This window comes from Chelon labrosus (genome assembly GCF_963514085.1).
Source record: "Chelon labrosus genome assembly, chromosome: 13".
Classification (NCBI taxonomy): domain Eukaryota; kingdom Metazoa; phylum Chordata; class Actinopteri; order Mugiliformes; family Mugilidae; genus Chelon; species Chelon labrosus.
In genome coordinates this window covers 24,617,537-24,644,957 of record NC_140346.1, presented here as the reverse complement: position 1 = coordinate 24,644,957, position 27,421 = coordinate 24,617,537, and the positions used below count along the sequence as shown (strand labels likewise).

At 42.0% G+C, this 27,421-nt stretch overlaps 1 protein-coding gene across 2 annotated transcripts in view; it reads right to left on the bottom strand.

Moving 5' to 3' along the window:
* tenm4 (teneurin transmembrane protein 4) overlaps nt 1-27,421 on the bottom strand; it is a gene marked incomplete at its 5' end in the record, with an annotated part of 105,299 nt that overhangs the window by 4,668 nt on the left and 73,210 nt on the right. Inside the window, 9 exons of one of the 2 annotated variants that reach the window (XM_084558990.1) lie at nt 2,171-3,785; nt 4,809-5,105; nt 8,191-8,426; nt 11,961-12,133; nt 16,221-17,098; nt 20,937-21,091; nt 21,868-22,100; nt 25,108-25,128; nt 25,521-25,770. In XM_084558990.1, coding sequence (XP_084415116.1) covers nt 2,171-3,785; nt 4,809-5,105; nt 8,191-8,426; nt 11,961-12,133; nt 16,221-17,098; nt 20,937-21,091; nt 21,868-22,100; nt 25,108-25,128; nt 25,521-25,770 — 3,858 coding nt within the window. The remainder of the gene's footprint in view (nt 1-2,170; nt 3,786-4,808; nt 5,106-8,190; nt 8,427-11,960; nt 12,134-16,220; nt 17,099-20,936; nt 21,092-21,867; nt 22,101-25,107; nt 25,129-25,520; nt 25,771-27,421) is intronic. The other variant, XM_084558989.1, reaches the window with a different exon arrangement.

The following is a 27,421-nucleotide window of genomic DNA, read 5'->3' as shown; positions in this document are numbered from 1 at the left end:
GGACATTAACATATACAATCATTTCTGGCTACAGAGGAACCATAAAGCACGCGAGAATTAATTTGTTAAATCTGAACAGTTGTCATTCTGCGGTCAAGTGGCCGTCTCCTTGAAATGCTGCTCACTCAGACTGAGCACTTGATTTGTTTATGAAATGGGACAAGCTATGCTAAACACTTGAGATGGTGTGGATGATTCATGTCCACTCCTACAGGTGCAGCACTAATGACACACAGCTGGGTCCTGCAAACGGCAAGTGACATCTGCTGCTGCGCTGATAATTATATACTTTAATTTCATGTCATTTCAAGGCATGTGAGACTTCAAGACAAGATATTTTGAAGACTCAGCGGGTTCTTCTGGAACATTTATTTTTTTTTTCTAATGAGAGGCTGAAAGAGAGGAAAGTGACACGTCTGAAATGCAAATCCACGCAATCATGATAAAGTGGTTCATTTAATACCAGCCACCAACACTGTAGGTTTAGGTGCTGCTGCCAGCCGTTGTAATAAGTTGTCATTAATTCTGAGTATAACAAAGACGGCTGCAGCCAAGACTGGAAGCAAAGTCTGTTAAATCTGAGCCGTTTGTTTTCTGCTCCTTTCAGTGTGTTTGTTATGGACAGCAGAATCATTGCTGTGACACTTCGGGGGGCAAGTTTGTCACAGACTGGCACTGCCACATTGTGGCACCTGACAAAGCTTTTTTAAATAAGAATTTGTTTGAGGACAATGAAAGGACCCTGGTAATTTAGGGAAAGGAATGTGAATGTCAGCGCCATCAATCACAATTGAGGTAGACCCAGTACAGTATATCTATCTAACAGTCTGTTTAGCATTCAAATGCCAGTCAGCCCCTAATGGTGGACTGTGAAGCTGAACGCCTTTCCATCTGGCTGGCAGTTAAATGGCTTTGCTGCACAGACAGAAGGAGAAAACTAAATTCAACCTGAACAAAAATTTACTATATTCCCTCACAGTGTTGTCTACAGGTAAACGAATAAAGAATAAAAAAATATTATTTCACAGCCAACATAACTGAGTAAATACAATGCAGAATAAATTAAATCAACTCTTTATGAATGAGATCCAGCTGAAGCCGACTGGTTTAACCACAAAGTGTTCACTGAGTATCCTTAACAATGTTGTTTTGCTTCCAGCTAAAGAGATTGATACAACCGGCCCTGGCCATGGTTTCTATGGTTCCATTGTGCTCTTGTTCTCCGCTGGGGTGCTTTCACTGCCATTTACCTCCTCCCTACCTCAAAGAACACAGAATATTTCTGGGAAGGGACCTGAGTGTTCAACAACAGAGAGGGCTTTACGATACGGCATTGTTCCCTTCGAGCACTTTTAAAATGATAGCCACTGGCCACAAGCACACACGCACACAACCTCAGTGTCCCAGCGAGGACGCTCTTAAAACCCACCAAGCCTGTTGCTTTTTAATTTAATTTTGGCTGGACCTTTTTTTTTTCAATTGTGGCTTGATGTTTGAAATAAAAAAAACAACACACACCAAAGCAGACAGAAACATCTGAACCAGCTCAAAGCGACAGCTGTTTCACAAGGGATCAACGTTAAGATTTGGGGATTTCTAGGATGGGTTTTTCCAAAACATATAGAAGTAATATGCATTATTGTTTGCTTTAGTGGAACTCAGTAAACACACAAGATACAGTTACTTCAACAAGAAAAACACTGATCTGTTGATCTGTTCACATAAATGATGTTTATGGAATATTATAAAACTGAACATAAAATAAATATTTAGCTGAGAAATTGCACTCTGCTGTTACCAACCGCAGGATAAATAAAAGTTTATTAAATTACTGATGCCAGAATGCCTCTGTTTACTGATAAAAGCCATCTTTACATTTTTGTATTATGATAGTTGTCTTGTAAGATGTTAACGTAACGTAATTATCAAATTTTCAGCCATAATTGTGAGATCATTTTCATTTTATTTTACCTTTGAGAACGCGACCTACTTCTGTAAAATACAAACTGCCTGGAAATACAACTGTAGAACTTAGTGACTCTGATGACAGCTGTGGTCTCCATAAATGTTTTGATACTTTTTTATTTTGTGCAATTCAGCATAGAGGAGAGCTCCTTTTAAAAATTAGTCATTTCATTAAAACTTTGTAAAACGCAGAGAGATGACTTACCTGTCATGTAGCACTTTATCTCCTCATTATTGCTCAGAGGATTGTTATTCTTGAACATGTACAAGTTGAAGGGCACAATGTGGTTGCTGTTGAGACGTTTCCAGATCTCGTGGTCAGGTGTTGTCCAGCGGCCGACGAGGACATCGTAATCTCGTCTGCCCATGTGGACCAGTTTGCTAAGAGGCTCATACAGTCCTCCCTGGTAGCCGATTATGAGCTGGAAGTTGGGGTTGGTGTCGAGGTAAACCTCTCCGAACGCCGTATGGAGGACCTGCTTGATCATGAGTCCTGAACCACTGAACACAGCCAGAGGGGTGCCTATGTTATCACAGGCCACATAAAACTCATCCCCGCTGCTTAGCTCCATGGCAAACAGGTGTCCTTGAAGGTCATAATAGAGTGAAGTGATTTCAGAGCTGGAGTGATTGTACATATGGGTGACCCGAGTGGGGCTGGATAAATCAGCATAGAAGAACTGCAGGTGGTGGCCTGCGCTGCTTCTGCTGGACACCCTCCGGCCCAGGCCATCATAACGATATTTGATGCTCCAATTGCTGACTTTGTTGTACACTTTAATCAGCAAGCCAGCTGAGTTATACTCAAAGTAGACATTCCCTCGCTGCTTAAGAAAACCGTCCTCATCCATTCGATACTGGACGTCTCCCAAGCAAGTAATGCGGTCTCTGATATCGTAGCGCAGAGGTGTGAGGCGTGCGCTGTTACCCGGGCTGAGGAGGTGCAAGTTGCCGTTTAGGTCGTAGCTGTACCTCCACAGAGGCTTGTCATTGATGGAGACAACCTGGAGTTGACCATCAGCATCATACTCATATGTGTAGCGTGTGGTGTTGGCGTAAGGCCCAACCTTTAGCTCCTTGGCCACCACTCGCCCCATATTGTCATACTGCACCATCATCCAGTACATGAGCGAGCGAAAGATCTCATACTGGACCTCCTTCACTCGGCCATAAGCGTCAAAGTGTTTGGTGTGGGTCATCACTGCTGTGGTTATAATTTGATTTATGTCATAATAGATTACTCCAAATTTGCCAAACTGCTCTGTTTTGCCGGACACATCATCATAGCGATATAAGTCGATAGGCAGTGGTGTTTCATTGATGACAGCCTGCATGCTGGTGACACGGAAGCTGTTGTCGTAGACGTAGTCAAATCTGGCGTTGACCATGCCCTCTTCGCTGAATCTGAAAATCTGCCTGTCAATCAGAGGGCCAATTTGACGGTAGCGGATGGTGCAGGTGAAGCCCTCACTCTGCAGGTTCACAGTCTTCAGCATGCCCGCCACCTCATCATAGGAGAAACCAATGCGCGTGGTGTCGTAGAGAATCTCCAGCAGCTTGGCGAGCTTTCCGTATTTGTAGATGATCCTGCGACCTGTGCCGAGGTAGGTGGTCTGCAGCAGCTGGCCGTCCTCGCTGTAGTCCTGGAGCACTGATGCGTTGCCTTCGGGAGGCTGGTAGGTGTTTCTGTAGTAGCCAATGGAGCGGGAGGTCTCTAGGGTTTGACGGGCTACGTTGGGCATAGTCACAGAGGAGAGGCGATCATTTTTGTCAAATTCAAAGATATACTGCCTCTGGCTGTAGAGCAGCAGGACCATGGACTGTAAAGAAAAGAGTAGACGGTGTAATTTTGATCCAGTCTGAAGACAATATACTTAAAATATTCTGTGAATTAAGATTTAACTTTAAGATTAAATGTCTGATAACTACTTATACCACTTTCATTCATTCATCTTCTGTACCCACTTATTCCTGTTAAGGGTCGCGGGGCTTATACTACTTTTTAATTAAAATATCTATTCTGTATGTAAATGCTGTGCACTATATATAAGTATATGTTGGGAATATGGACGACATTGGAACGTTCTCTTATGGTACACCATAAAACTGTAAGAAGCAATGACATATTATTCGTACAAGTCTGAGTCAGACCAAATCTAATTTCCATCATGTAAGGGGAGTTGTTGATATTACTCTGACATTAAAATCTCCATAGGAAATGATTTCACAAACAAGCTGCTTCTCATTTCTTATTTGTACGATCTTTTGATCCACGCAGTATGAAGGAACTTTCACAACTCAGCAAATCATAAAAAATTTCCCTCGTGCCCGTCTCAGACCAGTAAATGAGGCCTTTAAATCCGTGGTAAGACTGTCACAACAGGTCTAATCTCAACCCTTAGAGGCTGCTGAAAAACTGACTATAGACTATTAACAAAGTGAATGGCTGGCATTTTCATATTACAAGTCTAAGCTAGAGTATAACAGCTCTTCACCCTCTCCCAAACAATCTTGCCTTCAATTAGTGGGTAGAAAGTGACATTTCACTCCGTTCTTTTCATCAGAGCTATTTCAGGTTGAACTTTGCTGTCAGGCTGTGGTAACAAAGTATAACGTCTGCAGCGCACCAGACACTTTTAATTACATTTTTGCCTGATATCTATGCTGGAGCCTGATAATGCAGCACAAACACAGAGTATTACAAGTTAACTTTCAACTAAAGTCTAAAATTCCCTGTCAAGTTTCTTACACAAACACACCTCCACAATTCATCCGAACATGTTCCTACCATCTTTTATTACATTTTTATCTTTAATCATTCCCGCAGCACCAATAATCTGTACCTTCTCAAGATAGGTGTAGCTCCAAGATTTGCCATCAGCGAATATCTGGGAGATGATTCTGCCGTTCTGGTCGTACTCCATGCGAACGGACATGGTGCCTCTTTGGATACCTGCCACATGCCCTCCAGAGGAGTAGGTGACATTGACGCCATTCAGGCGACTGCTTGGTGCCCACAGAGTTGGCCGACCGGCCTGGTCGTAGTGGATCCGTAATGTAAACTTCCTGTGATCATCATAGACCTTTTCTGTTCTGGTGATTCGATCAAAATCCAATGAAAGCAAGTTCCGGTTATGAACCTACAGGGGAAGAAGCAGGGAGTTAGAAACATTTAAACTGACCATAGCAATGCCACCAAGAGGGAACGGAAGTTAGAAATTACTTAAAGAGTTTCTGCACTCTTTTCCAGGGTTGGACCTTACAAGGCGACCTTTAATCACAAAGGGATTGTTTTATATTCATCATTTCATGGCTTTTAATTACAACAGTGGAGCTCTATCTCAGGACTGCAGGAGCCATTGAAGTAATGAAATTGTAAGAATTACCACATTTCTTTGTTTGTGCAAAAATACAGCAGTCTTACTGGGAGTACGCCTATTCATGCAGGAACATTAGAGTCACACTGATCATTAAATTCATTTTAACTGCTTACGGAAAAGAATTACCAGGCCCAGATGACTCGTTTTTATTTAGCCATTTACAAAAATTGGAAAGGAGGAAAAAAAAATCTGTTCTTGTCCCATGTGACTCAGAGCATTGTTTAAGTTACACACACCTTTCGAATGCCCGAGGCAGAAAACCAAAAGTGACCTTTTGCTCGACTGTGGTCAGAGCTGAAAGACACCGCTCTGGAGAGTGAATGCTTTAGGGGGTAGCTCCTATATTACGACCAGAAAGATCAACAGCCTCTGTAAGCAGAAGCTACAGAGGTAAATAAAATCATTGCCTGTCAGAACAAATCACCATACAAACCATAGCTTTAAATACCATCTGGTAGATGTAAAAACATGGGGCTGTAGAAGTCTCTGGCTGTAATATAATCTACCCTCGAATTCTCCATTATTTATGTCATTCATGATTATTTTTTTTATCAAACTTCATGGTTTCTCTTCAGGTGTGCTATCATTTGGCACAGCGAACGGCTTGGCAAGGCTTGAAAACATCTTAAAGTGCTTACAAAGCTGTTTCTGGCTACTCTCCAGACACATGTCACAGAGCTGGTCACACAAGGCTTGCTGAGAAACCTCACGTTTTAAATCTCACATAAAGAAAAGTATGCTTAGGTCTCTCATCTGTGAAGGGACAATTACTCTGGAGGCAATTAATGTCAGTGATGCCTAATTTAGAGGATAACTTTTAACTAAAACCAACAGAATGATGAAAAGCACATATCCATGGACATTTGGAGGAGCTCAATCACTCTGAGTGTTCTTTGAGGGGGTTGGGGTCCTTCAGAGGATCTGGAATTAGGAACAGACTGGTCCATCTTCTCTTTCACTTTCAAATGCTAGCAGACTTCACTATAATTACCATGCCTTTTTGTCATGTTGTAAAGAGAAGATATTAAAGACAGAGACCCCTCCTGATCTGGCATTTCCTGAAATGCTGTGCTTCAAGCAGCAGAGGTTTACTCTCTTTACAGAAAGGGTCCTCATACAAGGCATTACCAAAGACTCCTAGAAATTAAAGGAAAATGTCCTACAGCAGCGACTTTAAGCTGCACCTTGTGTCTCTTTTGAACAAACAGCCATACATTATAAGCCACTATGAGGATACCACGATGCAAATGCACAAATCTCTTATTAATTCTATTTTGAAGAGGATGAAGGTGGAGTGGCAGCCACAAGAGTTCTCTCATTACTGTACATTAGCAAACTACTCAAACCAAGAGGAGGCTGGAAAGAAACTATGTTAATGTGCTAAGGGAACATAAATCATAAAACGCTGTAGGTAGGTGGCTGGGAGGAGCCACTTAAGAAGGGGCAAACTGAGGACCAGCAGTGACCTGTTTAGCCATGGGACATGAAAAGCACAGCACAAGCAACACACACACACACACAAACTGGGACACAAACAACAACCGTCTAAATACTTTTGCTTTTCTCTGCTTTCATGTGTGCTCACAAAACGACTCAACCTGGATCTGTGAAGTCAGAGCTCCATAGTTCTCGCTTCTCTTGCTCCTGCATCTCCCTGTTCTGTATTCAAGACCCCCCGTCCCCAACCGTGCGGTGCCACACACTCATCCAGCCACCCACGTAATATCACTTGACATGTCACTCAAGGTCGCTCAATGATTCCAGCTCTGCTCATCCCCTCTGCTCTTGCCATTAGGCTGCTCCCATTTCCTATCTCACCCCCGGGGCCATTGTCTGTAACATACATTAGTAGCTTTTACTTCCAAAAGGGACGACAAGGCCATTAAATGAACAGCCAACGACAGACAAAGTGGCACCTCCCCATTAGCTGTGTTGCCTCCCAGAGAACGTGGAAGACAACTTAACCAGAGTTGGTGTTTGCTTCAGAAAGCCAAGAAAAGCAATGCATGCACATCAGTCAGGACACGCTTCGTACTGGTCTTCTACTTCCTGCTGGGTTATGGTCAAACACTGGGTGTTTATTACAATTTGAAGAGGAACCTGTTGATGTTCTCTGTGTAACTGTGTTATCTGTGCAAGGTAATCTTGTTGATGCCATTTATTCTGTCTCTTATTGCAATTTTATTTAAAACAAAGATCATATTTCACTTTAGGGAATATACTCATCAAAATTTGTGTGGACTAATTAAAATTTATTCCGTCTACTTAGATCCCATTTAGACCAAAACCAGGCTTAAGTAAATGTGACACGCAGCACTGGTGTGTGTGTGTGTGCTGCTAAAGATAACACATCCATGCAACTGAAGGCCTATTACAGCAATTACACACAATTTCAAACAAATCAAAGTTAAAAGTGTTAACTTCATTTATTATTTAATTCCTCTGGTGTGTCACTGTGATTTTCTGCAGCCAACCTATCGTAAATACTTTGCATAGCAAACATCTGAGCTTTGGTGCGCAGATTAAAAGATCTGTAAACTAACTGTTTGGATGGGCTTTATGCATAGAGTAACACCAAAACAGTGGTCATGTTCAGGCTGAACCCAGAGCTGCTGCTCCATTTTTATTTCAAGCAAGCCAAAAATATTGTTTCCCCTCGTATTAAGATTATTACAGAGTTTTACTGCTTAGCTGGGATAATATCTGGAGCAGTAGCATTACTACATAAATGGAACTTTTGTAATAACTGAAGTAAATCAAAATAATGAAACAAACAGTTGGCCAAAGGAACAAAAAACAAACTGTGTTTAACTATGACTCACTTTTAACAAGGCGGCGTGCTTACCCTTAATCTGCGTCCATACACAGTGACCTGGCCACGAGCCTGCTCCTTCCTCTGTCTCCACTCCACCAGGTTGAGGCCGTTGTCGATAGCCAGGCTTACGTTCCTCTTGCTAACCGTGGGGTTGACCGTACCAGCCAGCAGGTGGGGCTCAGTGTACAGCGATACCTCCATGCCGTTGGCCAAAACTAGACGCAGAGAGCCATCCAAACCGATGAAGTAGCTATTCCGAACTTGATCTGAGGATACGCAGAAGGAATGGGGGGTAGATATGATGATGATTAGGATTAGAAAAGGGAGAAACAAACACAGCTTCTTGTAGCTGATGTAAGAGTACTAAATCTAATATTCACCTCAGTGAGACACAAACATAATAACTTAAAATGGCTTCTCAGCAAAAAGAAAGCCTTTAGCAGCAGTATTTAACTGAACCACTGCGGTAATGTTGGGTCTGGGACAACAAAGATCAATAGTGAGAGGTTTCACAGCGCCAGTAAAGTAAAGTTTTACAGCTGTTGCAGCAGCCCGGAGGATATGGAGGAATGAAAACTATCAAAGCTGCCGGCTTGACTGTGGCCACCGAGTAGGCAGGGTGAAATAAGCATGCACATGCACATGCAGTTACGCACACTCATTCACAGGGGATAAATCTGAGCCTGTCTGTTACTGTCCCTAGGTGACAACAGTCTGTGTTGCAGCTCCAGACCAGTGACTAATGTTTCCACAGAGCATCTCATATACATTCATCAGAGAATACCTCCTTCGTGCCTCCTGTCAATACCCTGACAGGGACCAGGATGGATATTATTCTCAAGAAGAACAATGGGAAATTAATGGTTTGTCAAACGTTACTTTAGTCAGTTCATTTAACAGAAAAAACAATCACAAACATACACTGTAATTTCCTTGCGTCCGTGTGCCATATTCAAGTAGCTGTGATGAATGCTTTTTTGTGGCGAGAGGACAATAAACATCATGTGGGATGAGGGTTTTGTATCTTTTTGTTCTGCACAAAGCACCACGGGGTGTGTTGGGCTGTTGTGACAAGAGGAATGGGCAGAGAAGGCAGGGCTGACCTTGCACTGGCCCTTACCTCTCTCCATCATGCAGACACTTCAGGAGTTGACCAAAGACCTCTGGGGCGGACCCTACCAAAAGGGGGCCCCTGAGACTGGACGAGGCTGGAAAATACTGCTGAACGGGGGAGTTCACACTAATGCATGCACACAGTTCAGCAGGGGAGGGATCTGCTCTACAGTGACATTTAAGGAGGCTGCAGTCAGCTTAAAATGAAACAAATAATGGGAACACTACACCAGACTGCCATGATAAGGCTCACCATTCTCAGTTGAAGAAATTTGTCTTGCCTTGCTGTCATGGTCTGTAATAATTTCTCTCCGTAGAGGCTAGTATGTACAAAGAGGCCGGCATCTCTCTTTTTTTCTATGTCAAGTGACTATATATAGCACGTTTGAATTTTAGGTGCTTTTATATTTGATTTAAAGCCTCGCGATAACTTTAAACCTGATTGGAGCTGCGACTAAAGAGCATTCAAGTCTGCCCTTAATCTTTTAAATCTACAAGTTATCATTTTTTCATAATTGTATTGAAGCTTGCAGAGGAGAAGATAAAAACCCAGTCAGATGACCAGAAAAGAATCTCAGAGGCAGTGCATTCATGTGTTATGTGATCACCCAGTTGCCGGCTTTACAAAGCAGACAATAGTGAATTAATTAACAGCAGAGTTCCTGGCGCCGGTTTCTCTCGCAGGCAGATGTCTAAGACAAGGTCACACAACATGGAGGTGACCACTCAGTTGAACAACAGTGAGAAACCAGAGAGTGTCATCTTCTGTTTCAGACGGAGCTCAGCAGCGACACAGTATTCCCAAGGAGTGGGGGATGCGTTCGTATCTAAATCAAAGCTGCGGGCTCTGGCGATCAAGCCCTCACCCTCTTGGGCGTGTAGATGTCTTCGGGGCCGGAGTTTCGTTTCGCACATCGCCTGTGTCCATTATGTGACGTTAGAAAACACCCACTAATTACATGTCATGTTTTTTTGCATCATGTAGAATGATATGATGGGTGTCACATGAGGCTAATTGCTATAACGACGACTCAACACGTCCATGTATACTGTATATCTCCAGGACATGACTTCATAACAACGCGTCGAAATCTGCTGCATCGCCGCGGCAACAGCGTGCGACCAAATCTCACAAGCTGCACAGGATACAGCAGCATTATCAGTTTATTAAGGGCTTTCCAACCAGATCTGAGGTGGGTCTACTTAACCTGTTAAGCTGGGACTGTAAAAGCACACCACGTGTAACGCCGTGTCGGCAGCGGGTGACACTATGACTACAGCTAAATATTGCCATACAGTATACTGTAGATGTATTCAGACTGGGACTCTTACCAAGCATGAGAAATTTGGGGCAAAATGTAGAACATATATTCAAGTTACACATGTTTCCTATTTACTGATGAAACAAGGCCACAGCATTCAATTAAAAGTCATAATTTTGCTAACTTTGCATTACTCTTTAGATGAAGGCCATACTGCTGCACATATGTAGCTGCATATTGCTTTTTGAGTTTTTGAGCACCTTAAGGTCTTCAGATTTTGATTCGTCTCCAATTCGCTCAGGAATTAACTCACATACAAGGCGGCCTTTACGGTACTTGACGCTCGGGTACTAATCAGAAGTTAGGTGGTAAGGTGTGTGGGTGGAGCCTATTAAAAACTAAAATAGCTCCAAAGCTGAAGAATGAATCCACTGGTCAGGCCAAAACAAGGATCCAAATACTTAAATGTGTTGGAAAAACTGCACGCTTTCCTCGTGCGTCATTTCTTAAACCTGAGGGATCTTGTATGGACCACAGGCATTGTGTTTTATGATTTATTTTTACAACAGAAAATCAATATTTGTTTCATTTCTGGGAAATAGGAGCTGCACTGCACATGTTATAAAGAAACAGAGGAGAAACAAACACTACTGTACGTAAGCTTTATAATTTGTAAGTGGTCAGACATGATGTCTTTTGAGCTGGTACGTTTGGTTTTACTTACATAGGTTTTGAGATATATGTATCTGAGACGTCTGCCTCCATATCATATAGAGTTATAATAATAATCATAATTTTATTTGCACTGCTGCCCAAAGCACTGAGAAATTACATCTGAAAAAAAGTCAATAGCTATGTTCTCTCTCCAGAAACAAAAATCTGGGTCACTGTGAATGATCAATAATATCAAATTCACAATACAACATTTTGCATTGGTTAAAACTTTTAGTTATCCCACACGCCGACAGTGAGGCTGTGAGGCTGAGCCGAACCAGGCTGAGCCAGAGGGAGCTTGTCTGTGCTCCCATCCCAAGCAGCTCTAGCTCAAAGGGGTCTATCCCAAAGTTAAAGTCCACAGAGACCTCCGAGCTACTTTTTGTCTAGTTCCCTTTGTCTAGTTTGCCTTGGGGCTTCCTACATGCAGTTACGCAGCTTCCCAAATCAGAAGAGCACAGCACCTTCACCACAGTCGGGTAGGAATTCAGATTTGGATAGCAAAACTGGGAACATGAGCCAATCCCTGATACACAGGTCAGAAAACGTGTGTTCAAAACATAACGCACAAAGATACTGCTCATGATGTTCACACATAAAAACCACACAGGTAAAGTTTCCACTGTTAAACCAAAGTTAAAACTTCCACTGACACAGCATACCATACAAATTCAGCTGCTCCACCTTTGAGCTTCAGTAAAAGACACTCACCCTGCATAAGCGTGTAGAAGGTGCCAGAGGCTGACAGGTTGGTGGTGACGGTGATATCCTCTTTGTTGGAGCCCTCCGTCTGGACGCGGACCGAGCTGTCGACATCTGTACGGAAGCTGCTCACTCGGCCCGTGGGGTAAGTGATGTTAGTCAAGCGCCCGTAGCTGTCATATCTACAAAGAAAAACGCCGACGTGAACCAAAGAGGGCAAAGATTCGTATCTGTGAGGGCAAATAAACAGTAACCGAGGCAGAACAGTGAACTGTGCTGCGACATGAAAAATTTACAGAGCCATCACAAGGAAGCAAATCATAATCAAAAATGCATGTCAGTACATAGATGTGACTAATGAGTCGTTCTGTCATCTCAGATTTGCTATGATTACGAGCTGCTATCTATAAATAAAGTGCTCCTGTATATACGTATATATATATTCTAGTGGTAATTACAGGTAGGTACTGGGAGGCTTTTCTGGATATTTCCACTTTGGTGTCACAAATTGTGGAAATGTGTCAACACAAGCAGTAAACACAGCAGCAAATCCATCAGCCCCAGCAGCCTGAGGTAATGAAACTCAAAACTATTTTAACTGTAATCACCGAAGCACAATCAAAACAACCTCAATCAAGTGTGCAATGTATGCTGCAGTTCTGTTTTTTTGTGAATGACGAGCCGGTGCGCCAACTCAAGTTAAGCTGTCTTGGACTCTTCTAGAGCTTTTAGCTGGATGTGAGCGCGGTATTAATGTGAATCCCTTTCAGTCTGCAAATCAATTTCAAAGGATGGAAGCAGGTAACACAACAACTGAAAAGGAAAAACGGTGACGAGCAAGGTGAGAAAGCACACTTTTTCTTTTTACACTGAGAAAACTGCTTATTAGCTTAAAAGATTAGTGATACCAGCTAATCTCATTATACACCTCATTATATGTCTATGAAACAGGAGCACTAAGGTGTGAATCCTTGGAGAGATGCAGCATCTCCCTAGCCTACAAATCAGTCAGTTCATCACATACAGGAACATGAGTGGCCAGATTGTTTCATTTTGTTCAGGGAGCACATCAGCATCAAACAATTTGAAATCTTTTAGATTGCCAGCGTTACAGAATGGGAGTGAGCGAATGGTACATTACTTAGAATGAAGACTTTTATCTGTGCACTGAATCCAGATTGCAAAGCCCTCTTCAGTGTTGCTGCCTGCCATAATAAAGCCTCTAATAAATGAGATGGCGGGTGCTGGTTTACAGATATTTCCTCAGCACTGCCATCTCAAATATCCAATATGGAAAGGAGTGGGAGAGGAATCATCTCACAGAGATAATGTTATCTGATCTCAACTGTACTCGGGACTGGGATTCACAGATGCAATTCGACCCAAATCTTACACTTCAGGAAATACTAAATAGCAGAGTAATTTATATCTAAGCATTTGATTTCTTTTGATACTGCTCATCTTTTTTTTTTATCAGCAAGATATCCTCCCCCTACGTTCATCATGCATCAACGTTTTTTGCCATTAGGGAGTAGCTGTAGAGGAAGTTATATGCTACCTGCACTGTACCACTTCTAACTGTTCAGTTCCTTTGACAGTATGTTCCTGTTTGCCTTCACCTCTGCACAAAAGACCGAGTCCACAAGACAGAAATCTCCTTCTAGACCAACACTACATGCCCCAGCTTGATCAGTGACCCAAGCTCTCTCTGGCTCAATTAGGGCCTTAAGCTAGTTCCATTCCTTGAGCATCACCGCTGAGCTCTAATGGCTCTGGCCTGCTTCAGCTCAGCTGCCTATTAGCTTGCTTTCTCTGGACAAGAGGGGCATGCAGGGGCAGGGTGTTCAGCAGAAGGAGAGAAGCGTTTTCCCCCTGGTTGACCACAAGTCCATTCAAATCGCATCACCTATGTGTCACATGCTAGCTCTATGACCTTTCACGCTGGGATCCAACAATAGGCCGAACACTTCACATTAGCATCACCTCCAGCGTACCTTACTTCAGTTTTATGCAGGACTCTCTTATTTTCCTTTTCTCCCGCCGCCTGATTTTTCCTAACACATGCGACGGATGATGATGTACTTATTCCACATTTGCTTGAGCCCACTGGCTAAAGCACATTTGTTGCTAAATAGAATTATTATCACATTGTTAAATGGAGGATAAGAGAATAATTAGGTGTCTTTTTGAATTCAACATGATTTAATGGATTTACAGTAACCCTTAAGCATAAGCACTTATCATTACAACAAAAACATTAGGGGGTCAGCAGAGCATCTGCGTATACAGTAAATGTCAGAGCAAATGGGGTTGCCAAGGGTTACAAAGGAAAGACAGTGCAGCATATGTCTTCTGTTATCTAGTCAATCCTTTCTGTTGTTGTTGTTGTTGTTTCTGCATTCGTTTAAACCAGTCGTGATATATAGACCACGGGTCGTATGAATTAATATGGGGAAAATGTTTAGCTGTGCACTTTGTTGGGCAGAGATAAATTGATGGCGTGTTGGTAGCAAATTATAGTTTTGACCCTCGGGTGGTGGAGTGACCTTCAAAGCTAATTAATGCAAGACAAACAAACGCTCTTTATTGGGTCTAAATGAAACACGGTAGAAGCGATTTGCTTGTAGGTAAATGTGAAGTCATTGCTTAATTTGAAAGAGAAAAACGGGAAATGGAGTAAATATTTCTAAATGGTTAAATATATTTGGAAAAATGTAGTTTTATTATTTAAAATAAAGTTCATGATGAATCATATACTGTATATGCTGCAACTTTTTCATTAATGAACTAATACTTATCTGGGTGTTGGTGACAACTTTCAGTGTACTTTCATAAGAATACAATCACATATCTTTAAACGTTTAATGTAGTTAAAGGCAACATTAATTAAGTTTTGTTGGATGCAATTAACTGTCGAACAGTTCATTACATTGCACATAAATCAGATTGTTTTTGTTTTGTTATGATTTTTAATTTGCATACATGGTCACTCAAGCTGATAATGAATTAGTATATTGAACAAACAATCCAATTCGACTTTATTGTGATAATAATCATAATTAATATTATAATTTAATAATCACTCAAGGGGAAATTTTTGAAATTCACAGTGTTATTTAAGAATATATGAGTCATTTAACATCTACAGGAATGCTGCAAGACTTGTGAGGAGTTCAGTGTAACCTGAACATACGTTGTTTGAATTTCATCTTTAAAATGCCCTCTGCAATATATAATCACCTTATTTTCTTTACGTAATAGGAAGGAACATGCTCAGACCTAATAATAACAGCAGCCATTTTAGAGAAAGTCAAAGAGAAATAGTTGAGCATTCCAACCACCCACTGAATTTGCTGAGACCGTAGGCACTTCACTCTACCTTGAGAAATGCCCATGCGTGGCTGCATCGGTGCCGTTTTCACTGCATCGTTTCCTTTTTTCTTTTTTTTTTTTTTCTGTCCAACCATCTCGGATGACAACCAAATCAAACACAGGTGATAAATGTCTGCTCATATTAAACACAGCATCTGATTACGTGTCAGAGTTATATTCCTCCAGCGAGGTGTAACAGATGTCTGACCAGCCAATCTGCTTAATCACTCTTTTTGGAATGACATCCAGTTAGCACGGTATCCCCTGGTACATCGTATTAAGCTAAGGGACAGATTGCTTTATGCGAGTCAGAAGAACATGAAATCCTAAGCTCGGATGCTGCAGCGTGTGGGAGTGTTTGCAATTGTTCCCTCATAATGTGTGGTTCGCCTCAATCAATGACAACCTCTGGCTATTCTATTATGCTTACACTGCCGGGCCTCTGCAGGCCTACGGGCCAAATTCACTTTCCAGCAGATATACAGTCCTATATGTTGTTTTTGTGCCCAACGACACCAAAAAACGACGGTCTGCTGTCTTGTCACTGCAAGCAGGGGTGCAGATGAGTAACATATCATCCAGTAATCCTATTTGGTATGATAACAGCAAACAGGATTACAACCATGGCTCCACAGGTCTTGTATTCTGAGTGACACAGACATCCAAGCATAAGAAGGTGGCTCATATGCCAAAAATACTAAACTTAGATGCCAAAGAGCTGCTGCACTCCACATCAGCATTCAGTGAAAAAAACAAATCAGTGCCTTTAGATCAGATATTTCAAATATATGTTAAGATTAAACTGATCTTTAAGTTGCTCTTTGGGGCAAAGTGGTAATTAGCTCTACTGGGACCCAGACATGTTTAACAGTGATTTTTTTTCTTAATGTTACTTACTCAAAGAAGGTTGTCCATCCATTTTCATCAGTCTTAGTTGCTAGAAGTCCCGAACTTCCGTGGTAGGTCATTAAAGCAAGTTCTTGACCCTGGGCAGCAACAGTTTTAAGCGCGTTGTTCGTGCCAATGGTGAACCAGAAGGTCTGTCCATCGGGGACCATCAGCCACAGAGGCATGCCTGTTGTGTCCCGTCGGATGAGCACTGTGTTTTTGTTCTTATCAGTAATGCTACTTAGATCTCCTGCTCCGGTGTAGGTCAGGTTGTAGAGGTGGTCTCCTGTAGTCAGACTTTGTGTGTAAATATGACTGCCATTGGAATCAAAGAGATAGAGTTCGTCATTAATGGGAGAGGACACCTCATACATGCTGAGGGGATTCAGATAGGGCTTGTTTTTGCGCACGTAGCGGATGCGAATGTTGCCCAGATCTGCAATGTAAAGCTCTCCATCTGGACAAACTGCCAGGGAAGCGGGTGCATTCAGCTTAGCATCCTTGGCATAGCCTTCATCTCCAGAGTAACAATCACAGTTGGCATCATTCTTGCAGTCACAGCCACTTGGCGCCCCTGCAACCAGGGAGATCTCTCCATTGGTGGACACCTGTCGTACTCTGTTTATTTTCTTTTCATCTGACTCAGCGATGTACAAAACGCCATTGTGAGACACGGCTAAGGCGTTAGCTGACTCCAGAGTGGCATGGATGGCCACTTTGCTCATCAAGAAATGGTCAATCCCAGGCACCTGACAGTGCATGGGGCGGCCCGCAACAATGCGGACCTGGTGGTTTTCAGAGATCTGGAGCACTACATTGTTGTCCAGGACAAAGAGGGAGTTGTCCATGGGACTCACTGCCAGGTCTGTGGGCCATTCAAGACGAACCTAAGAGAATAAAAACAAACAAAAAATAAAAGCTTAAGGTGACAAAAAAAAGAGCATGTTCTTATTGATCCACATAGTTTTCTATTTATCAGTAGAAGCAGCTCCTGGAGAGAAGAATCATTCAAAACTGCTTATAAAAGGATTGGTTGCTGTAAAAGAGGAGGGCTATCTCATGGCTTGAGCTAGAAGGAAAAAGCTTTTTTTATTTATTTTTTAAAAGCAATTTATTATCTGATAAGAAGTGTACTGTTAAAACGGGATACACAAAAAACATGATTTTTAAGATAGAGGGTGATAAGAATAGTGTTGAGGAAGGGCAAAACAAGGAGAGATCATTCAACTGATCAGATTAACTGAAAAAAGCCCCACTGCAATTGATCATGAGAACTATGGACACCTAAGGACAAGGCTTCTGCATCCTTCACCTCTGCCAAGTATGTTTTTCCTTGCTTTAGGTTATTAATTTTGTAATGACAAGAGATTGCATGAGTCCTTGAAAAGAAACTGGAGCACACTTACCAAATGAAAGCCCAGCCTGTCTCTGTCCTCCTAAATTATGACTTATTGTTCCACTAACAATGTATCAGGCTTTTAACAAATTGGAATGATTGGCTTCATCCAATTTTACTGGTCTCCCTCTCACTTATGATCCCAGTGGGATCTCTTAGAAACATAATATGAAGTGCCATATTTCAATAGAAGCCCTGGAGCTTCAACAAAAGAGACTGATTAAAATCTGGACCGAAACACAAAGACAGGATCAGATTTTAGGAAACCTTTTAGATGAGAGCAGCTTCAGAATTGTTTAGGATGCTTTTTCCTGCAACTGGGAAATGAGAATTAAGTTACCGAGGCTGACTCATTTGTTACTATGACCTGAAAATGCAAATTGAATATATCCTTTATTGTTTTAACTTAAATCTCATGAGCATGTAAACTGAAACACTGACGCATATACCATCTTGTATGCATCATAGTAAAAAGAGGAGGGTGGGCATCTACCTACTATCTGTGGTTAAAAAATAAAGTCACTCAGGAAATGTATTTCAGAATTTTTAAAAAAAATCTCAAAATCCCTCATGGAAATGTGAAAATAAATTATAAACTTATCGTTATTTTGCAAAGAACAAAACACACTGATCCTGAAACATGAGATGGGACATTAAATAGAGCACAGACAAACAATCTGTTAGCATCTAACCTTCAGGTTTAAGATTATCAACCATATTATGCCTTTTACTTTCTTCGTCTTCTAGTTCAGAAGTTAATGCTGACAATATAATTCATCTAGAGCTGTATTCTTGACATAATTACTCGAATGCTTCAGCACTCTTGTAACTGATCATATTCTCGAATCCCTGCCTCTCGTTACAAGAGCAGCACTTGTCCATCTTTGATTGAAAAACAGATTCGAGCGTCACTCGCAGCTCGCATCCCCATAAATGTCCCATCATCCCCCACAAAACGGAGGAGGTTTACATAATGGGATATATCTTTTGGCCACATACAACAAACAGGAGACTGGCAGTGGATACATGTCGCCTTTCAGTGAGCAGAAAATGCATTTACTTGGGTAATGAAGGGGAGACTTTCAATTTCTTAAAACCTATTTCTTGTCAACACTGGTGGTTAAATATTTCATGAGCCAGAGTGTGGAGTGGCTCGGGGGAGCTGCCTGTAAGGAGGTTTTCACGCCACTCTGACTGATGAGGGGATATTTTCCGAGCTGCTGTCCCATATGCTGTAACCCGATCATACCCTCCCCTTTATACAGCTGTCAATAGTGCCTGCTTGACACAGCCGCCACCAGTGAAGAAAAACTAAAATATGCTTGTCAGCCGAGGAAGCATGCCGTGGATTTGCATGAACACAAAACACCGAACTATTTTTAAATGTATTTGAACTTGTATTAGAACTATATTGAGATTTTCCATTAACAACCCCCTTCACTCTTTGCTTATAACAGCATGATGCCTGCCTGAAGAAGAGTATTATGTCATTATTTGAAGTTCCTCTCAGATTGGAAATGAATGTCACAGTCAGAGTCTTGATAAAGCTTTCTGAAGCTGCTAACACCCTTGAAATATGTTCAAGTGATCCTGTTTTAAGACATGGTTTCCCTCAATTTAAGTTTGAACTCAGCAGGAAGATTTTTGAAACAGAAAATGGAACACATTTCTGAAACAGCAAGGACCCGGGGCCTTGGTGTAAACAAATTAAAATATTCTTGAATGGGGTCAAACTCTTGTCCTTTTGCATGATAATAAAAAAAGTTAAGAGAAAGAAAGGTTACAGAGTTCTGCGCTTAAATAAGAGCGAATTTTCCAGCAGTGTGCTTACTGCACAGATGGCATGGCAAGATAACAATGACCTCATCAGAGGAGATAGAGAAATCTGACATTATTTCTTGCCTGAAACAGGTGTTGTACAGCAAAAGTAATGACCACTCCAATGAGCCTTCTCCAGAGAAGCTCTAGTTCTAAGTGAGGGGTTGGGGAGTGTTTGAAGTAGGAAGCTACGTGCTCTGGATGAATTTTTAATGGATGCTTTTTACTGTCTGAGTGTCTCTGGCAATGCTTGTGTGATTTGTCATCATGGTGGAGCTGCAGTCATTCTGCGTGTGTCCTCATGGCTGTGGCATTGGGATGCTGAGCTTCTATAGGCGCTTGTGTGTACGGAGTTAAGGGAGCAGCAAGCAGAGGTCACAGGGGGAGGATAGTTCCCCTGGGGCTGGACATGGGCAGCTGGAGGCACTGCTTCCACCACTGAATACATCATTTGACACACAGAAAGCTTCTCTCCAAGAGCATTTGAGGCCCCCTCAGGACCTGTTTGCTAGTCATACTGGATAACTCGATGAGGCCAGGAACAAACTAGCTTATGCACATGGAACAGGGCTTAGACATCAATCAATTCTTATAATTAAGCCCAGGAATGCCTTATTGATGCAAGTAAAATTGAAACAATTATAAATAATTTAGACAACACACAAAAAATTACCATCTTCAATCATTGTTTGTAAATCACCGCTGTGGTAGATAGATGTGGCAAAGACGAGAAAACAGCCACGCAAAGGACGCTACAGTATGCAAAAAGTCTGTCTTGTCACCTCCAGAGGGAAGTCACTGAGCAGAAGAGTGATGTGACCTCAGTGCAGTGCCCTTGCCTGGGGGATGTGTTCTGTCTGGTACATGTGTGTGTATGTGACCATGTGTTCACATGCATCAGCAAACATGTGTGCACGTATCGAGAGCCAGCGAGGTTATAGGTCATCTTAGTCATTCCCCTACAGCTATAGGTCAACGGCCTTCTACATTTGGGGAAGTGTGGCCACCACACAGCGCCACCTCTGGTTTGAGCACTGCTCTGTATTCTGTGGGTTTCTCAAGTTTGGAGAGAGTCCAGTTATAACTGCTCATTTTCTTTTCCTTTTTGAATTTCCATTTGCTCACTAACCATAAAATAATTAAATCTGTGCAATTCACCAAGCTGGCACAGCTATGTTTATTGTTGCTTTCCTGAATTCTTAACTTACTGGACCATACACAAACTCTGATGACATGGACTGGACACAGAAAAATAGTATTAAGTCTGAAAACTGTCTGTGTAATCCCCAGTCCCCCGCTACCTTACTATCCTTTGCAAATCTTAAACCCTTAAGAAAGTCCTATTAATCTAAACCAAAACTAAACCAAGGGTGACAGATCCAGGTTAGCCACAGAAACAAAAGCTCACATGGGGGTGTAAGCAACCTGGAGACCAGGGTCATTCAAGGAGACTGGTGTAGGTTGAGAGACAGGAAAACACACGCCGGCTGCGCAGGTCAGGGAGGCCATACCTGAGAGATGTCCATCACAGCATCGCAGCTGAGAGGCCGGGCGGAGGTCAGGTCATTGAAGCCCAGAAGAGTGGAGATGATACCGTTCTGATCAATCCTGCGAATCATGGTCCCATCCACAAAGAAGATTACACCGTATTTATCCACTGTAATGCCTGCAGATAAAAGAGACACCCAGTGAGCAGAAGAGCAAAATATCCATCGGTTATTCTGTTTATCTGACTTAATGTGAGAACAGAGCCTATCTATATTTCAATTAAGGACTATTCACTACAATAAAATTAAAGACTAATCAGGACAATGAAATGTAATTCGAGGATTGATTTTTTTAATCAATAACGGAGAACAATAGAAACATCAAAATAGATGAAGGGTGCTGTAAGTATTGATTAAATTACAATGAAAATTGCATCGATGCAGTGTCTTTCTCTCAGCGTCAAACAACAAATTAATCTGAGAATACTAATCTTAGCTACGCACATCTCTGTATTTTTCTATTACTTCTGCAGTACTTCCGTAGTATGCAGTAGGCAAAGCAAACTGCTCTGTTTTCACTGCAAACCTGGACCATACATGTGCACATTTCAGAGGAACAATGTTATTTCAGTACATATGACTCATAATGTCACCCCTGTGGAGGACAAAAAGTAAGCATGTGATCTAATGACTAATGCATCATTCCAGTATGGGAGCACGGTGAAAAGAAGACCCCAGGAAATTCACAGAAACACATGATGCAAAAAATAAATTTGGTTTAAAAATAACTAGCTGGTTGGCTGCATCTATGTAGCTAGTGATGGGAGTAAGAGAAGAGAATCGATCGTGTGAAATTATGTGCTGCATTGATCTTGCCTCTGGGATTACCAGAGAACAAAAAGCCCCACTGGGCTTTATGCATATTGTATTTATTATGATATCACCGACGCATTACCTCTGGGGTTAGTGAGAGTAGCGTCCACGGCCTTTCCTCCATCCCCACAGCGAGTGTCGTCGTATGGGAGACACTGGTCACCAGTGCCTGCCACCAGCTCCAGGTTCTTGGCCACGTCTTTGACAACATTCAGAGATTTCACCTTGAACACCTTCCTGCTGCTGGTGTCAGAAAGGTACACAGCGCTGCTAACGGGACTGGTGGCCAGGTAGTACTTATGAGCGGGGCTGTTGCTGAGGGAAGGGAACAGAGAGGAAGAAGCTCAAGTCAATAAAGCTGGAAGGGCTGCAGTGCTTTCAATAAGAAACATTGTGTAATACAATTAAAATGGATTCAAAAGCCATTTAGAGAGTCAATTGGGCACAATTACAGTTTAAATCCAGGACATGGAAAAAAAAAAAAAAAATAGAATGAGATTAAACATGGCAAAAAAAAAAATGAGATTAGACATGACATAATGGTGGAGCTTACAATACAGTCAGCTTAGTTAGAAATCCCTGTTGTCAAAAGAGACTGGAAATGCCACTCACTCAAACATATGGCTATAGTCATACAGTATACTAAATTTACTAAATTTATAAATAAAGAGCTCCAGTTTCTTTCAAAATAGTGATGCTATGTTAATACTGTCATAGATACAGAATTAGTGAAATGAAGGTAATTATGATAAACTTGATACTTTGACAGTAATCCTCATTATTATCCTATCACTGACCCAAGAAATTCCTGTAAAAGCAACAATATTATACCGTCTGTACAACAGCAGTAGCTCTGTTATTGGTAGAAGAAATACAAATAAGTGTATTTTACATTTCCCTTGGGACGTTTTCTTTGAAAAGCACAAATTCGTAGCTGAACCAGCAATCCAAACACATTATGCATCCATCAGGCAGATATTCCAGCACAGAAAAATATCCTATTAAATTCCAAGCCAAGTCAACAAAGCAACCCTTCATGTCCACAGGAGGCAGCCCGACCTGACAGACAGACAGACAAAAGGACCAAATATAACCAATCCTGCTGCGGCAGGATTCATGCAATCTGCTGGTATACTCCAGTCAGGGAGAGATCGCTGTAGATGAATCCATAGTAGTACAAATGAAATGCCACAGCGGACTACATCTGCAAAAAAAAAAAAAAAAAAAAAGTGCTTCTACTGGAAATCAAAGCATGTGAGTAAAAACACCCACGTTCAATGACACTATGCTTTGCACCTCTGGATACTACAGCCTCCAGACAAGACTCTTAATTTGAAAGTGACTTTAGAGGCTGCTTCTGTGAATACAGTGCATGGCTTAAATGCTGTTTGGATCTTTAAAGATCTTTAAAGCTTTTTTATCTCTACAGGTGCCACCTGAGAGATTAACTTCTAATTTAGTTTTATTAGTAAGTTATATTGCTGTCAGAAAATCTATTTAAGAAATCTAAATATTTGCTGGTTGCAGCTCTTTTCTCAGTTTTAAATTAGACTAAATGATTATGAGCCGACTGTTGGCCAGAAAAAACAACAACAAATTAAGTAAGTAATTGGTTCAGGAGTGTAGGTTATCACCACCTTAACGCAGAGCAGAATGATCAGGGGAGGATACAGAACAGTCCTGCCAGACCTGATAAGCATTACAGAAAAACCTGTCAGCAGGATGTCATTCAAAGTGGATTAAGACAGTATTTCAACCTTGTAGGGTCCCTTTAGGGCTTACGGTCAGCGCGGCAGTGCCAAAGCTTACATTTTTAAAAACACAGCAAGAAGAAAGACAAGTGGGTCTGTAGAATTGTCAGCTCCAGAACATAACTTTAAATGACAATTGACCTTCAGTGAATCAGCGATGACAGGCCGTTGCAGCAAACCTCAGGCACACATGTCACAATGAGCACGCGGACCAAGTTGACTGATACACTGGTCTACAGTATATTCCAGGTACAGCTGGCTGGCTCAGAAAAAAAAATGGTCTGTCTTAGAGTAGGTCTGTAACAAATCTCAATAACTGGATTCTACTTTGCATTCTATCTACCATGTGCAATCAGCTGATACCTTATCAGCTCCTAGTTGCATTTAGAACAGTGTTGCTCCCCCATAGTGTTTGAAACTACGAGGTGTTATTCCCTGACCTTGAGCTATGGCCATATAATTCATCTATATTCACTGACAACATCTAGTTTGTAGAAGATAATTGGATTTTGCGGCATGGTGTCATGGAAATGGCTGGAGCGGATGGGGACATTCTTAGTAGGGGGTCAATGAACATTGCGGCGAGATCACCCACCTCCCACTCCTATCGCTAGCTCACACATGAACAGGAGGCAGCCACCCGTTTTATACAGACACATGCTGTGTTTTCCTGGATAAATCTCCTTCTTAGTATGCAAATGTGTTTGGAGCACTGAGACCAAAGGGACGGGGCTTTGACGATTCTTTGCTCCTTCTCCGGCAAAGTGAGCACATGTGTGTATGGAATGCGTAAGTTAGTGTGTAAAAGGTTAATAACGTCCCTGCCACGCATGAAGACATCTGAGAAATAAAGACCGAGAAAAGATGCAGAGACAGGAATAGAGCGCTTCAAGAGCTTTCTGAGTGTTTTGTAAATGAAGTGAGTCTTGAAAACAGAGGCCACTGACCAGCATCACAAGGCTTTTCATCCTCACTTTGACTACGTGTTTCCAAGCTAAAGTCATGACCCTGTGATCAGAAAATCAATCAATAGCCCTTTGCCTGAGACACGCTATCTAAAGACAGCACACAGAGATTTCCCTCGCCGCCTCCTGCCACGGAAAATGAGGTCCTTGTATCTTAAGCCGCCGATAAAATCTATACTGATTTGCCATTTTAGTAGGCTCGCCCAGCTACATACATAAAAGCCCTATTAAATTAGACTAGAGTGGATGCACTCAGTACTTTACACATGTTGTGGCAATAGTATTAACTGGACAATCTGACAAACACGACGAAAAGCGAAGCCTCTCACTGAGTCACCAATAAGCTGCATTTTCTCTTTGAAATCACGTACAGATCCAAACACACCGTGGTGAACAAAGAGCCGAACGTGCTCAGGAGACACAGTTAACAAAACATTAAATCTACCGCTTTGCAAAGATGAAAATGACACAGTCGATATTTTAAGATAAAATTTTCTGGACGCTCACGAGTGTGCAACTGAAATGGACTCAAGAGATCAATCTGACACTAAATGTATGGACTGTACCCCCTCTTTATCATTTTTAGGCGTACACTGTATGGCTTACCTATGCCTGAAGTCTTTATTTCTGTCAAAGTTTGCCAAAAGCAGCAAAAAATGAGAGGAAGAGAAAGGAGAGAAAATGTTAGTTGTTAGTTAGTAGATAGAATTAAAAAGCAGTGGGCAGAATTAATCAAAAGAGAAACACAACAAAACATTAGATTGTCTTAACCGACTCAAACCACTCTTTGCTGACATTGAAATGAATCTTTCCTGGGACATCTTCTGTTAAGACCCCATCTCATCCTTTTCTGCCCCTATGAGGGCCGTACTCCAGCTGATACAGGTGGATGAGAGAGGCAGGACCATCAATCCTTTGCCTTTGGGGCATTTCTGTCTATCTCAATCGACCTCAGTGGTTTATGACCTGTGTGCAAGCCCATCTGAGCTCACGGTCTTGAGTAAGTGTTAGTGGGCTACCTGAGCTCCAGGACGCTGGTGACATTCCCTGTGGTGAAAATCCTCCTCACATAGTTGAAGTCGCCCACGTACAGACTTCCATCTGAGCCACAGGCGAGAGCCACCGGGGCCATCAACTTGTTTCCGTCAGCGAGGCCATTACAGCTGGGGCAGGAAATGCTACGCCTGCGCCCGTTCCCCATCACACTGCCGATTACAGGGGGCTGCTGGGAGATGAAGACGTTCTCCCCATTGCCCATGTGAAGAATACCTGATGAGGACACAGGAAAGAAACAAGTCACACCTGCAACTTGTTTAGGTTGAGCAGAGTACAAAATGGCGCGGCAAATGTTTGCAATTTGGATAAAATGTGAATTTCGAAAGAGGCCAGGGGAATGCTCCGGTTACTACACAATATATAACAGAGGCTGCAGCCAGTTAGTTATATTTACTTTAGATATTCATGTGCAAATATATTAACTCCATCCCTGCTAATTGTTTATTGTGCATTATCACCAAATTACTCACAGTTAATCAAAAAATCGGTTTGAGAAACATATCCTGATGCTGTGATCCACACTTGCAGTAACATTTGAACAAGAGAATAGATTTACAGTCAGCTATGCTAAAAAGCACAAAGGTCATTACAGAAATATATTGGCAAATTCCGTGTCATAAGATTTAATTAACTGATTGATATACCCACACTTCTTCTGTATGTGTACGCAATTATGTGTAGTGCACTTATCAAGTGGCAAGCAAAATGATTAAAATGGGATGTTTCTAATGGACGGGTAAGTAGATGCTAACATGTTACCAATGAGAACTCAGTTAGCTCAAACTAGCCCTTAAATCTGCAGAATTCCTGCCTGTAAGTGGTTCACGACGGCTTAATGCTGTTTAAAATGTACATCATATTAAAGATTTACCAGAAAGTAAAGATAAAAAAATCTGATGTAGCTTTAAATGGGTTTGTGTGTATAATAACCGGAGCCATGAAAATTGCTCTGTGTGCTTGTGTTTCCAATAAGAGGTCGTCTTAGCGGATGAAAACACAGGCGCAATTTCACGCCAAAATAGGGACCAAGAACCCCCTGGCACAAGTGGAATCTCTTGGAGCTGGAAAATTACCACACGGGCGCAAGTATAGCTCACGTGCAAGGGTTCATATACAGTATGCGTGCACACGCCCAGACACTGTGTTTTTTACATTAGTGGTGCCAGTCTACTCTTGGAAGACGTTCAAATATGCAAATGTAAAGATGTTCCTGCTGCTCAATCAATTTAATCATATTTGAAATGTAGCATCTGCATGTCTGTGGTGTTTTTTCTGCTTCTCATGGTACTTGGTGACCCGAGTTCTTTGAGCAGCACAACATTTGGTCTATCAGAAACGATCAGCCAAGCATCCCCTTCCCGGGACGTGATTTAATCTTAGGGACTGCTGCTGCTGGGAGTAGCGGCCTGACAGCAATTAAATTAGGGACGATTCTAAAAATGCTGGGCATGAATAAGACGTGGAGGTGCCAAAGCAGGGGGGTGGGGTAGAGGGACCGGCAGTACCGGTGGTGAAGGGGCAAGTGGCAGCTCTTTCCATCCTCTGGACACCGCGTTCTGACTCAGCAGGTTTAGCGTGACAGATCAAAGTGCCACCTTCCTGAGCATTTTTCCTGAGTATGCCTCATCTCCCCTGATGAGCCTTTCCAAACACAAACAGACTGTGAAGCTGGTGACAAGTGCTGCCCAATGTCATCCCTTCTGCTGCCTTTCAGGAGTAATGTGCTGGCAATAAGAAAATTGACCCCCCTCACCTAAAAATGGATGGCGGTAATAAAAAAGTCAGATCAATCTAAGGCCACGTGACACTGGTGCATGGAAAAAGCCTCAAAATACTCAGGACAGTTTAGTGTTACATTAAAAGC